We start from the raw sequence: 12731 nt of genomic DNA on the forward strand, positions 1-12731 counted from the left end.
CCCGGTGCCCTGAGAAGGCGTTAGGTTTGCAGAAACCCATCCCCTCCACGCTGCCCTAACTGGGAAGTGGGGATCCGGATTCTCGCATCCTACACCCACCCCCGTTGCATGGAGAAATCACCGAGCGGGCACTTACCGGCGGCTGGAGAACGCGGGGAGTGCCAAGCAGGGCGCTGTTAATTTCAATTGGGAATTAGCAGACACGAAGGGTGTCCCCCACCCCTCCCAGCCCCGCGATTTTGTGTCCGGAGAGACGCTCCTGCCCGCATCGAGGAGGGAAAGGAAAGAGGGGAGAAAGGGAGCGGCGGGCAGCAGCGAGCCAGGAGGGGCGGGGGGGGGGGGGCGGCTGGCCCAGGAAAATTAAATTGCACTTGAGGGCAAATTCTATTAGGGAATAGCGACTGTCTCCCATCAGCCTGCGCCATTTGGGTAATTACCGGCGATGGGAAGGGGCGGCCCCGGGGGGAAGAAGCAGCACGGCCCCCCTATCCTCCCCCGGATCTCAGCCCACCTGTGAGCACTGCACAACGCGGTGCTGCCCCACCGCATCGGGTGCCCATCGGTGTGGGGGGGGGTCCCCAGCTCTGCCCCTCCGCGTGCATCGGGCCAGCACCAAACAGGATTACGGAAAGTCTATTTACGGGACTCTCTTTTTCCTGTGTGCGTGGTGGCTTTTAGCTCCCAGCCCCGCAAATCTCCCCCCACAACGGCGATCTGGGCAGTCCCATCCCCCCCCCCCCCCCAACCGCCAGCGCATCCTATCTCCCACAACTGCTTTGGGGTCGGGGAGGGGGGGGGGGGATGCAGAGGAGCATCTGCTTCCAGGAGAGGTGCACGGGGGAGAGGAGGGGGGGGGTTAAGGGATGCTGGGGACGGGCACCTCCCCCTCCAGGGAAATCAAGGAGAGGGAGGCAGCACGACAGACGATTTATTTCAAGGGCAGGAGGATGGGCCCACAGAGCTGCCGGCCCTCTCCTCCCACCTGGGCGAAGTGAAGATATCAAGAAAATGGCTCCAAATCGGATTGACACCCCCCTCACGCACACCCCCTAATAAAGTTTATTATCAGCCGGGCTCTAATCCCTTTAAATCCCCGCACGGGGGGCAGGGCTGGGATTAGGGGAGGGCTGCGTAATCCCAATGAATTTGTTACAGGGGGATTTAGGCAGCGCCAACGGAGCAGATGGCCGCAGCCTCAGAAAACAACCATTTTCCTTAATGATTCCTAACAAGGATAAAAGGGCAGGGAGAAACGGGGCCAGCGGCCGGCCCAGGTCCCGGTCCCCGGGGATGCTCTTGCGTCCTGCCCAAGGCACAGCTGCAGCTCCAACACTGGGGCAGGTTTATTGCCAACTTCTTTCCTTGCGTCCCCGCCTCTGTAGGGGCCGTCCGACCACTTTGGGGACACTGCAACCCCGGGGATGTAGGGCTGGGTATCATCCAGAGGCAAGAGAACAAAATAAGGGACGAGCCGACAGCACCATCGGCAAAAATAATTTATTCCACTAAGACAAGCAGAGAGCGAGCAATGAGATGGGGAGGGGAACAAAATGCTGAAACCCACCCCCAGTGCCCCCACAGGCAAAGGGGGAACAGCAGGGGGGGAACCAACGCCACGCTCCTGGCCCCAGGAGCCTCCTGAACCAGGAGGCTGCCCCAGCACGGGACCAGGCTGCCCTGTCCCAAACCAGCCCAGTCCCTGCAGAGGGCAGTGGGGTGCCGGGACCCCAACCAACATCAGCATCGCAGCCCCAGGCGTGTGGCACACAAAGGAAGAAGCCGCCCCCCACCCCCCCTCAAAAAAAAAAAAAAACAAAAAAAAAAACAAAAACCAGCAGCAAAACTTCTGCCCTTGGCAATGTGAGGGCCGAGGGGGGTCCTGCAGCCAGAGGGGGGAGGGGGGGAAGGGTCCCACTTTGCTCTCACGCCACGGGGAAGCCAGGACGGCCTTTCCGTGCACGGGTGCGGAGTCGGAAGAAGGTGTACATGCCCAGCAGGCACATGGAGGAGAGGAAGTAGAGCGCGATGCAGAGGCTGACGTCCAGGCGGGAGAAGCCCAAGCCCAGCACCCGCAGCCAGGGGCTCCTCCGTAAGCCCCCCTCCTCCTCTTCCTCACGGCTCTCAGGCACTTGCAGCCGCTCCCAGCCGACGTCGTGATGCAGGGCGACGGTGTCCCTCTTGCTGAGCCGCCGGTGCCGGCCGGCCGCCCGCAGCGCCTTGCTCTTGAAGTGCTGCTCGCTGAAGGAGTCCAGGTCCACGATGTCCTCCCCCAGCGCCTGCAGCCGTGGGTTCCTGCGCACGATGCTGGGACGGCGCAGCTCCGAGGAGCCCGGCCGCCCCGTCTCGCTCTCCCTGTCGGGCTTCTCTGTCTCCTTCTCTCCCTCCTCCTCTTCTTCCTTTTCCCGGAGGCCTGCAGTGCCCAGCCTGGCACTCGCCACCACCTCCTCCCCAGCCCTGTGGATGGGGATGGCATGGTCCAGGCGGAGGTTGCCTGGGGAGAAGTGCTTCTTGAGGAAGCTCAGCACAGCCGTCTCGTCCCACATATGCACTCCCTGCTCCTCCCGGTGGCACTGAGGACACATGTCTGGCGGAGGCCACTGCAGTTTGGGAAACTGGGGGTCCTCTGTGTCACCACCTGGAGGAGCAAGGAGTGAGAGGTGCCCTAAGCAGCAGGGACAGCGCAGCCCCACGCTGTGCTAGGATCAGCTTCCCAGACCTGTGAGGGAGCGGGATGCTTATGGGGAGCTCAACGGCTCTAATGCCACACAACCATCTGCTACGGGATGTCCCCACTACCATGGGTCCCCTCACCCTAAAGGAACCATTGACCAACCTCATCATAACAAGGGATCCCTTAACAGTCCCAGCTCCCCTCCCTTGAGAAACCACCTGCTCCCTGCATCCCTAGGTACCACTGTGCAGCCCCTGCTCCCCCCGATCCCAGCTCCATACCTGCCAGGCGTGCATTGACCTCATTGTGGTGGGACCAGAGCCAGAGAACGGCCTCATCCCGGCTCTTCACCTGGTCCATGGACTTGGCTGCCATGGCCTCAAAGTGCTGGGCACACTCCTGGCAGCCAAAGAAGTGCTTGACATAGCAGCGCATGGTGTTCAGCACCTCCAGCGGCAGCTCTAAGGGAGAAAGAGGGCCAGAGGGTTGGGAGGAGGAGGAGGGATGAGTCAGGAGCCCACAGAGCCACATCACCCACAGGCCATCCCCCTGTTTCCCCCAGGATGAAGCACCCCTCATCCCACTACCTTGGTCAGGGCCGCCCTGGGCAGCCTGAACTGTCAGCAGGTGGAAAATGGTCCAGAGCCCACAGGGGTAACCACGGAAATGGGGCTCGCTGCCCCTGCAGCCCACCCAGGTGACGTTGGTGGGGAGCACAGCGGCAGGAATGGCCTGCAGGACAGATGGACGCAGAGTGACCAAGCTGCTGAGTGGGATGGGGGTGGGATAAAGGGGGGTGTCGGGGGGGTGCCTTACATCCTCCTTATTCTTCACCGCCTCCTTCAAGGCGCTGCGGGGCAGCTCAGGCTCTGTCCAGTTCCGCAGCCAGCTGTCCAGGGACTGCAGGAAGGTCTGCACGGAGGGGCGCCCAGGGAAGTACTGTGCAAAAAAGAGGGAGAAAACAATGTGGTGAGGACACCTGAATCTAGCTCCAGGACAGCCCCCAGACATGGGACTCCCGGCATCCTGCACTGAGTTTCCCCTGCAGCAGGCTCTGAACAGCAGCCCCAGTGCCCAGCTGTCTGAGCAGGGCACAAAGCTGCTCCGGAGGTAAGGCAGCACAAATCCGATTAGCGGCAATGCTCTCGGACCAAGGAGAAGTGGGGGGTGGTCCATGAGAGTGTGGCACCCGTGGCATCCATCTGCACACAACGTGTGCCACAGCTACAAGAAATACAGTGGTAGCAAATAGGAAAAGAGGCCAAGAAGCGAAAGGAAGGAGCACTTTGCTTTTTCTTCAAGGCTGATCTGTTCTCTCTGGGCTCTCAAATTACACCACAGTTCCCAGATTTGCAGGGAATTCATCTCCCAGCTGACACTTCTGCTGCAAAATGCCATTCCTCCCTTCCACATGAGGTTTTGCCATTCAATGCATTGCCTTTGAGCCACAACATATTGCTCTCCAGCCAACGTTTCCTTCCACACCGTGCTCCCCCTCCCTGCTCAGCTCACACCTCTCGGGTGTGCAATGGCTCAGGCACAGCTGGGCTGGCAGCAATCCCGGTGTCACTGCTCCGTCCCGTGGAGGAGCAGGGAAAGGCAGCATGAGTTCAACATCCCAGGGAAATCCCAACAGAGGAAAAGCACAGCAGGAACTGCCCACTGCCAGGGGATTTCTAAGAGCTGGAGGGACAGTCTGGAACCATCTGGCACTATCCAGCCCCAAGCCTCCCAGCAAAACCTTCAGCCACCTATTCATGGAGGACACGTAGTCAGCTCCATGTGCTCACATTCACATTTCTGATCCCCCATGCAGGTGGTTTCCCTCCCAGCTCCTCACCTTGGCCAGTGTGGCCACGTAGCACTTGAGAGCAGCCAGCTGGGCTCCTGCCAGCACTGCTGGTCGGCCAGCCTCCACCCGCAGTGTGTAGTGCATCGCAGACTCCAGGTCAGCCACATACAACTTGGAGCTGTGGGGACGACAAGACGCCCATCGGAACTTCGCTTTACACCCCAAGAGAACCAGCTGCAAGGAGCAGGGCTGATATGCAACAGCAATATGGGATTTGGGGGGCAGGGTCCCACCCATAGGTGCATCACCCCCTCCCGTTCCCCACACCACCCTGTAACACCAGAGCAGGGCTCTGACCTGTCAGCCCACACCGGCTGCAGCGCACGGGTCTCATTGATGGCACTGCTGGTGACATTCAGCCTGTAGGAGCCACGGGTGACACCAGAGAGCGTCCGCAGGTAATAGGTGTAGAAGGAGCGTGCCTCAGCGTGCCTGCAGACAGAGGGGCAGTGAGCAGCCCCCTCCCACCCCACACCAAGAAGCCCCCCGGTGCTCCCCAGTCGCACCCCCGACTCACACGGGCAGGCGGAAGAAGGAGCCGTTGCGGAGCAGCAGGTAGGCAGAGGGGAAGGTGGTGACCCCAAACTTCTCCACCAGCTCCTCCTCGCTGCTCAGCACCCTTCTCACCGCCACGTTTTCGTACTGCAGCAGGTCCAAGGCTACCTGCAAGAGGCCCCAGCATCAGGATGTTGGGAGATGGGCCAGCGTCCCCATCCTCCCATCTCCTCATTCAAGGAGGAGAAGGCAGCACCAGGTGAATCAACCCATCGGAGGTGCCCGCAGGTTAATGGTGTGCAGGGGAACAGCCGTACCCACCTCTCTGCCCACGAAGGAATTGCTCTTCTGAAAGATCAGCGCCAGGTACCGCTCCGTGTTCCTGTGGAAGAAGCTGCGAACCTCCTCGGCACTGCAAGAGGATCACAGGATCGTCTGAGTTGGAGGGGAGCCTTAAAGGCCATCTGGTCCAACTCTCTGCACAGAGCAGGGCCACCCATAGCTCCATCAGTGCTCAGAGCCCATCCAGCCTGACATGGCTGTCTGCAGGGATGGGGCACCACCACCTCTCTGGGCAGCCTGTGCCACAGCCTCACCACCCTTTACTGTAAAAACCTTTTTCCTTATCTCCAGTCTAAATTCTCCCCTTTTTCCCTCTTTTTGTTTGAAACCATTTCCCCTTGTCCTGTCACAGCAGACTCTGCTAAAGGCTGTCCCCTTCCTTCTTATAGTCCCCCTTCAGATACTGAAATGCCCCCTCAGCTCTCCCCAGGGTCTTCTCTTCTCTGGGCTAAAGACGGGAGCACGGTAATGCTGGTGGGCTGCTTTGTCCCCGAGGTGAATAGGGCCATCCCTTACCCACACGGATCAGGGCTGTGATGCCATCAGTGTGGTTCCAGCCCAGGTTCCTCCCCACTGAGGTTTCCAGCCCAGTTTTCTGCTCTGGTTCACAGGCTCTGAAAGCCTGCAGGGTGAGGCGAGGAGGCAGAAAACAAAGGGCAGGCAGGGCAGGACGGAGCTGTGTGCTCACCCACGGGGAAAGAAACAACACAAGTGCCATGAATCTAAGCCAATTTGTTTGGTGTCCTATTTCTTTCATGGGACACAGAGAGCTGCAGTGTGACCCTGGCCCAACCATCACCTTGGGAAAGCTGAACACTCCCTTGCCAAGCACCGCTTGCTCTCTTTCAGCCAGGTTGAATTGAAAATAATTAAGAAAATAATAGCAATAACTAAAACAAGCTTTCTGAGCACTTCTGGTTCAGTATTTCCCTGGGAAGCCCCTTTTCCTGTGCCTATACCTCGCTGGCTCCAGTGGAGGGCATGCAGGTGGCCAGGCATCTCCGCTCTGCTCCAGGTTGGTGATGATGGCACGTCTCAGGTCTGCAACAGTGGCAGCAGGGTCTGTGGGAACAGGACACCAGGGCTCCAGTCAGGGATCTGACCCATCCTCCCTCAAAACTCCAAAGCACAAAACCTATGGCTGTGAACACTCACGAGCAATCCTTATCCCATCCTCTGCTTTCTTGGAGAAAGCTCTGAAGAACTGCAAGGAGAAAAAAACCAATCAACGCAGAGCACTCTCACCTCATGGAATATCCCTGCGCGCTGCTACCAGCCCTGCTCTGCACAGCCCCAGCATGACATCAGGATGCTGCCCGGCTCCGGATGCGCCTGGCCCCGAGGGGAGGGATGCTGAGCACTGCGAGCGGCATGCACACCTCCGGGCACCCACAGTCCTGCACACTGCTCCCCGGAGCTCCCAGAGAAGGATGAGGAAGGGTTTCTCCCAGCCCTGCCCCGCTGCCATGAAGCCGGATGGCGTCATGCAGGTGTTTGCTTTGCAGGCTGGGCTGCTTGAGGGTGGCGGGAAGAGCAGACACAACAGCCTGGAGACATTTCCTAAACGTCATGTGCCTAGCGAGGTCCCCAGGACAGCTGGGCATGGCTCATGGATCCCCACACTCAGAGGCCATACCAGATTTACTGGGCTGCCAGCTCCTGGGTCCCAGCTGGGTGGGTTTTTGCAGCCCTATTTTTTGCTGCAAAGTCCCACTGGAGCCCAGCCAGCCCCACAGTACATGCAGCACACAAGGTGTTTGACTGGTTCCAGCTCACCAAGCTGTAATCAGCCCTGCTTTAATTAAGCAACAGAGGATGGAGCCACCCTGGAACCGACCTCTAGAGCATCAAAAACGGTTCAAAACCAAACCCCAGTCTCCTCTTCCTCATCCCAAGGCAATGGCAGCTCACGAGGCCAGCATCCTGCTGGTCAGGGAGCCCCAGCTTTTCTGCAGCACAGGGCTGGAGCTCTGTTTGCAGAGGGCAGCACTGGGAACCAGTGTGTTTGTGCAGCTTAGCAGGCAGGCAGGGGCCCAGCAGCAGGGACAGCAGCGTGCCAGGCACCGTGCCAGCCAGAGGGGAGAGGCTGCCTGCAGAATCCCCACGGGAATATTTTGGTGCCATAATGATGTCAGCCCAATTGAGCAAGAGGGGGCCAACATCATGGAGAAAAGCAGGGTGAAAACAGGGCACTAAAAGCCTCTCCCCCTCGCCGATCCCAACACGCATCCCCATCACCCTCTCCCCATGCACCTTACCTTCAGCGTGGGGAAGCCAGTGATCCCAAACTCAGCGCACACCTGCTGGTTGGCCTCATCAGCACAGTCGAGAGCTGCGAGCATCACCGCCGGTCTCCACTCTGCAGGACAGGGGATAGAGGACAGTCAGCACAGCCACAGCCCCACAGAGCATCCCTGCTATTTGAGCAGCCCTCAGGGATTACATCCCTTTGTGCTGCCCCCCACTGATGGGAAATCCACTCCCCATCCTTCCCAGTAGGGATGGGGGATGCAGAGAGCTCGCACAGAGCCAGGCACGGGGCCAAGGCCGAGCTCATAACTGCTTGCAGCAGGCTGCAGTGCTCTGCATTGCCATCCCTGCATCCCTCCATCCCAATCTCCTCCAGCACAGCATGGTGGGGGGGGGGAGGCAGCTTAAGCTCCTTGGCCTCTTTTCTTGCCTCCTGAGGCTCGGGAGATTTGTTCCAATTGATGTCTGCTTGGAAAAATCCTCGAGAAAAAAAAAAGAAAACAAAACAAAAAGAACACATACAAAAAAGAAAAAAAAAAAGAACAGATCACGACACAGATTCTTCCTGCTGCTGGAGCCCTGCCCCACGCTTTCTATCCCAGAAATAGACCCAAATACAGAGCTGGGAAGCAGCCAGGCCCTGCAGCCTGCCACCAGCAGCACACAGGTCAGTCCCCATCGCACCGCTGGGCCCACAGGAGTGCTGAGCACGGACACAAAGCCTTTGCTCCCGGGTTGCACAGTGCCTCCATCCCACGAGCAGCCCAGCCAGCACTCTGTGCCCTACTTTTCAGGCAGGGAACACGATGGCAGCACGAGGTGAAGAGGCAGCAGCCCTGCCCAACCAGCCGGTTTGCCGGGATAGGGGAGCGATGGCAACTGTGATGCAGCCGGGAGCGGGGCTCTGACCCTTTCCATCCCAGCTGTGATAAGAAAGACAGAATGACCCAAAACGGGCAAGCTGGGGAAGGGAGCAACGCTCACAGCCCTGGGTACACCGATCAGCAGGTGCCAAAAGCAGAATAGGGACAGCTCCAACGGGAGCAGGCCGGGAGCAGCGGGCCTTAGGAGCACACATGCGGGGACAGCAGGTACTCCCGGCGTGGCGGCTCCGGCACTGCCGCTCCACGACGGGGCTCGGCGGGGCGGGAGCACAGCGTCGTCGCCCCGTCCCTCGTTTCCCGTCCGGGCGCTGAAGGAAGCCATCAGCCTGACTCAGCCGCAGTGCTCGCGCTGTCATTAGCGCAATCACGGGGAGCAGCCGGGATGTGACAGGGGAAGGACGCGGCTCGGGGGCCGGCAGGAGCCACGCGCCAAGGTCAGCGCTGCGAGAGCACAGCTGGGCTGCACGGCTGGCACGGCACAGCGAACGACACGGGGGGAGGGATGCCGGGGGGCGGCGGCACGCCCCAATAGCCGCGGGCAGAGCCGCTCCGGGGCCGCCGGGCCGGGTGCCAGCACAGGAGGCCGCTGCTGGGGATGCCCACGCGGGCGTGGGGGCGCGGACTCACCGCGGACGTCCTCGGCCAGGGCCCGCCACGTGGGGGCGAAGTGGATGCAGTGCCCGCACCAGGAGGCGAAGAACTCGACGGCCCACGCGCTGGGGGAGCCCAGCAGCCGCCGCTCCGCCGTGTCGGCCCCTAGCAGCTCCAGCGGGTCGCTGGGCGAGTAGAGAGAGCGGGGCCGCGCCGCAGGGAGCGCAGCCGCCAGCAGCGCCAGCACCGCGAGCCACCAGCGGCCCCGCGGGCCCGCCCCGCCTCCTCCCCCGTCGCCGCCGCCACCGCTCCGCGCCCGCCGCCGCCACATCGCCCGCCCGGCCGCCCCCTGCAGCCGCCGCCGCCCGGCTTTAGGGCCGCCCGCCCGCCCCGCCCCCGGCGGGCGGGACCGGGAGGGCGGGGCCAAAGCGGCCGCTATCACAGCGCCCCCTGTCGGGCGCGCACCGCTGGCCGTTGGGGTCGTGGGAGCTGTTGGGGGGGGGGCTCAGCTCGAAGCTCCCCACTCCATCCCCGTCCGGCCGTTTGGGAGAGCTGAGCCGCTCCGGTCTGAGCCACGGGGACTTCAGCTGCGTGGAGATCTGTCTGCTCCTCCCAGGGGGCTGAGCCGTACCCCTTGCAGGGGGCGTGATGACCCCTAGCCCAGGAACTCGCATCCATCACTGCGTCTATCACACAGACACCTCGCAGCTACTGGGGCACCAGCAGAAGGCAGCCCTCGCCTCGTGAGTCGGGCAGGGGGGTGTCAGGCCCCGGGGAGGAGGAACGTGCCCCAGAGGGTCACCGGTACCGGCAAACGCATCACACAAAACTGTGATAAAATGACCAAAGGCGGCTGATTCAGCCCCAAAGCCTGCGGCGTGGCAGCCATTAGGGAAATTCCTCGAGGGAAGCCGCCTGCTGACGGCATTGCCCTGCACGGGCACCCTGATGTCAGCCGCATGGCATCCGCAGGGGTCCCCCACCCATGGCTACCCCAGCACGTGGCGGGGCACGCAGGGCTGGTGGCCGCCTGCAAGGAGTGATGCCTGCATTCAACACCACGGAGGCTCCAGATGTGGCTCCTCCACCCAACGTGGGGCGGCTCTGCCCCACACGGGGCTCTCGGCGCACACCCACTCGGCTGGAAGGTGCCCGTTGCACAGGGCCCCAGGCTGGACGTGGCCCCACACCACGGCTGGGCCTGCGCAGAGCCTTTCCCAGCCCTGCCGTCAGGGTGCCCATCGCTCCCCAGGGCTGGGTGCTGGCTGCGGCCCCAGAAAGGCCATTAGCTGCCGGCCCCACCTAGGTGTTAGAGGAGAACTTGCCCTGCTAGAAAAACGAGCCTGCCAGAGCCAGGCCTTGCCCTGGCCAGGGAGCACAAGGGCCTTGGTGAAGAGCACAAGGCTCTCCATCGTCCAGCCATAAGACCAAAATCCCACCCCATCTCTGTCCTGCTGATCACCGTTATTTCACCCTGGGCCACATCCCTCACTCTCCGGGCTCATCAGTGCGATGGGGTTATCGTGCTGAAGGAGAGGTGCTTGATGCTTAATTGCCAGCATCCTCCCATCCAGCTCGCCCCTCCCTCCCAAGCAGCCCAAATTCCTTTACTCCTTTCTCAGCTGAAAAACAGCTCCAAAGGAGAGGGGAGAGCTCACAGCCCAGGGCCCTGACTCCTTTTGGGGTGAGCCAGGCCACAGCTCATTGCCCCGGGCCCAGGCTGCTCCTGCTCCTGGGGAGCCTCTGTGGGAGCTGCTTGTTTGGGATTTATTTTTCCTTCTTTACCTTTATTCTCACTGCATAGCAAGAGCTTGGGCTTTTCATCTCTGCAGCAAGCTGGCAAGAACTGGCTCTTCCTTGCAGGCAAAGCAGAGGTTTTGAAACATCCTGCTTGAAGATCGACGTCAGGATAACCGAGATGAATTAAAAAATAAATAGAGAAGTGGTAGATGGCTTTGGCAACGCCCTCTCAGCACTACCTGCTACTGGTTCCACCTCCAAAGCCATAGAGTTCAGTCGGAGGCTCTGATGTCGTGCTTGGGAACCCATTTCTCAGCAAAGGTCTTCAGCACCCGACTCAGCATCCTTACCTTTGGGAGGAGATGAGGCCATGGGCCAAGGACTGCTGCCACTGCTGCCATGCGGCAGCTGAGCGGTACCTTGGGCTCACTAAGCCCATCAGCTCCCAGATCTCTCTTCCCAGCCAAAGGCAACCACCTCCAAGTCACACCTTGAGGTGTGGGCTGAGATCCTCAAAGGCAACCGCCACCTCAGTGAAATCATTGGAGCCCTGCAGAACTTGTTCCATGTGCCCAAATGGGCTGTCCTCGCAGGCACAGAGCTCTGATTCTCTTTGTGTGGGGCTGGAGAGCAGACAAGGGAAGACCAGATGGGTTTTATGTATTTAGGTTTCAAACTGCCAGAGAGGACTCCTGAATGTGCTTTGGAATAGAGGAAATGGTTGATGTTGTCTGTTCTTAAAAGCATGAACGTGGCTGAAGAAGTCCAATGGTTCAAACCTTGGGGGTAAGACAATGCAGGAATTTTTCACTTCCCTTTAGCTTTGAATTTCCGGGAACAGGGAGATCCCAAAATGGACTTTCTTCCTTGAAAATTAAAGAACACATGCCTACGTAATTGGGATTCCAGGAACTGACTCCAAGAAAAACACGCAGCCGATGCAACACTCATGGCACAACCACGACTGCTGGCACTGCCGTCACCTGTGCCGGCCTTGGAAGGGCTGCCTGGAGAAGTTCCACTGCAGAATGCAGGGAACTCGGATTGAGCCCAGCACCGACCCCACTGCTCACCTGGCACAGCCCTTGCAGACCCCTGTGGGCCACCACCCGTAGCCGGCGGCTGTTGATTTTGTTGATTTCCACCTTTCTGGCCCGAGCAACCTGTAATAACAACAAGAAATTCTGGGGTGCATTCTCAGGATGTGATGAATGTTCACGCACTCGGTGTCTGCGGAGCACCAGACCCAGCCCCTGCCTGCTATTTGCCCTCTGCTGATTCATCCCTGCTCTTTTTGCTGCCCTTTTCAGAGGGCGCTGGCAGCACCTGGTACGTCAGGACTGGAAACAAAGCTCGGCTCTACCCAAAGTCCCTCCTTATAACTCATTGCCACAACCCAGGATGCACGGGGCAGATGTTTTCCACTCCAGCTCACCTGCCCGGCGTCCTGGCGCAGATCGGAGGAGGCCACACCGCCCAGCTCTGCCACATCATCATTTGGCAGCTGGCTTAATTGCAGCGCACGGAACTCAGAATGCCACACAGATGACAACGGAGCACTCCTCTGGCTGCAGCCACCCTTCGGTGTGAGGGCTCACCTCCAAGGGTGGGCTGGCTCCACCGCCTCCATAGAGCAACATAGATCACAGAGTCCTAGAACTGCAGAACGGTTAGGTTGGAGGGAACCTCAGAGCCCACCCCGTTCCAGCCCCTGCTTTTGGGTTGGCTGCCCCTTCCCAGCATCACCTCCTGAGAAGGGAGGCACCCAGCAGCCCAGCTCTTCCCTTTGGGAAGGTGACGGCCTGCCATTGCCCAACCTGGGAGTTGTACCGGGGGCCACGTGCTGTCGCGGCCTTTGCAAAGGAGAAGTTGTGCAAATGCACGGGTAGAAAGTCCATGCCAAAGT

The 12731-nt window shown here is 60.2% G+C and overlaps 1 protein-coding gene across 1 annotated transcript; it reads right to left on the bottom strand.

Annotated features, from left to right (window-relative positions):
* Window positions 1-1460: 1460 nt before the first annotated feature.
* On the bottom strand, window positions 1461-9416 carry QSOX1 (quiescin sulfhydryl oxidase 1). The gene is made up of 12 exons (XM_052666679.1): window positions 9122-9416; window positions 7619-7719; window positions 6516-6564; window positions 6320-6422; window positions 5340-5430; window positions 5041-5186; window positions 4821-4955; window positions 4512-4641; window positions 3488-3610; window positions 3259-3403; window positions 2953-3132; window positions 1461-2635 (listed from the first exon to the last, which is right to left on the bottom strand). The coding sequence occupies exons 1-12, from the start codon at window positions 9414-9416 to the stop codon at window positions 1923-1925; spliced, it is 2211 nt and encodes a 736-aa protein (XP_052522639.1). The 3' UTR covers window positions 1461-1922.
* Between the last annotated feature and the right edge of the window lie 3315 nt (window positions 9417-12731).

The sequence above is a fragment of the Tympanuchus pallidicinctus genome, unplaced genomic scaffold (genome assembly GCF_026119805.1).
Source record: "Tympanuchus pallidicinctus isolate F22 unplaced genomic scaffold, pur_lepc_1.0 scaffold7, whole genome shotgun sequence".
Taxonomy (NCBI): domain Eukaryota; kingdom Metazoa; phylum Chordata; class Aves; order Galliformes; family Phasianidae; genus Tympanuchus; species Tympanuchus pallidicinctus.

Coding starts and splice junctions, on each gene's coding strand:
- QSOX1 (XM_052666679.1), bottom strand. CDS start 9,416: ATGTGGCGGCGGCGGGCGCGGAGCGGTGGCGGCGGCGACGGGGGAGGA. Junction 6,565..7,618: donor CTGGCTTCCCCACGCTGAAG/GTAAGGTGCATG, acceptor TTCTCCTTGCAG/TTCTTCAGAGCTTTCTCCAA. Junction 5,431..6,319: donor CCTCCACTGGAGCCAGCGAG/GTATAGGCACAG, acceptor ATCCTCTTGCAG/TGCCGAGGAGGTTCGCAGCT.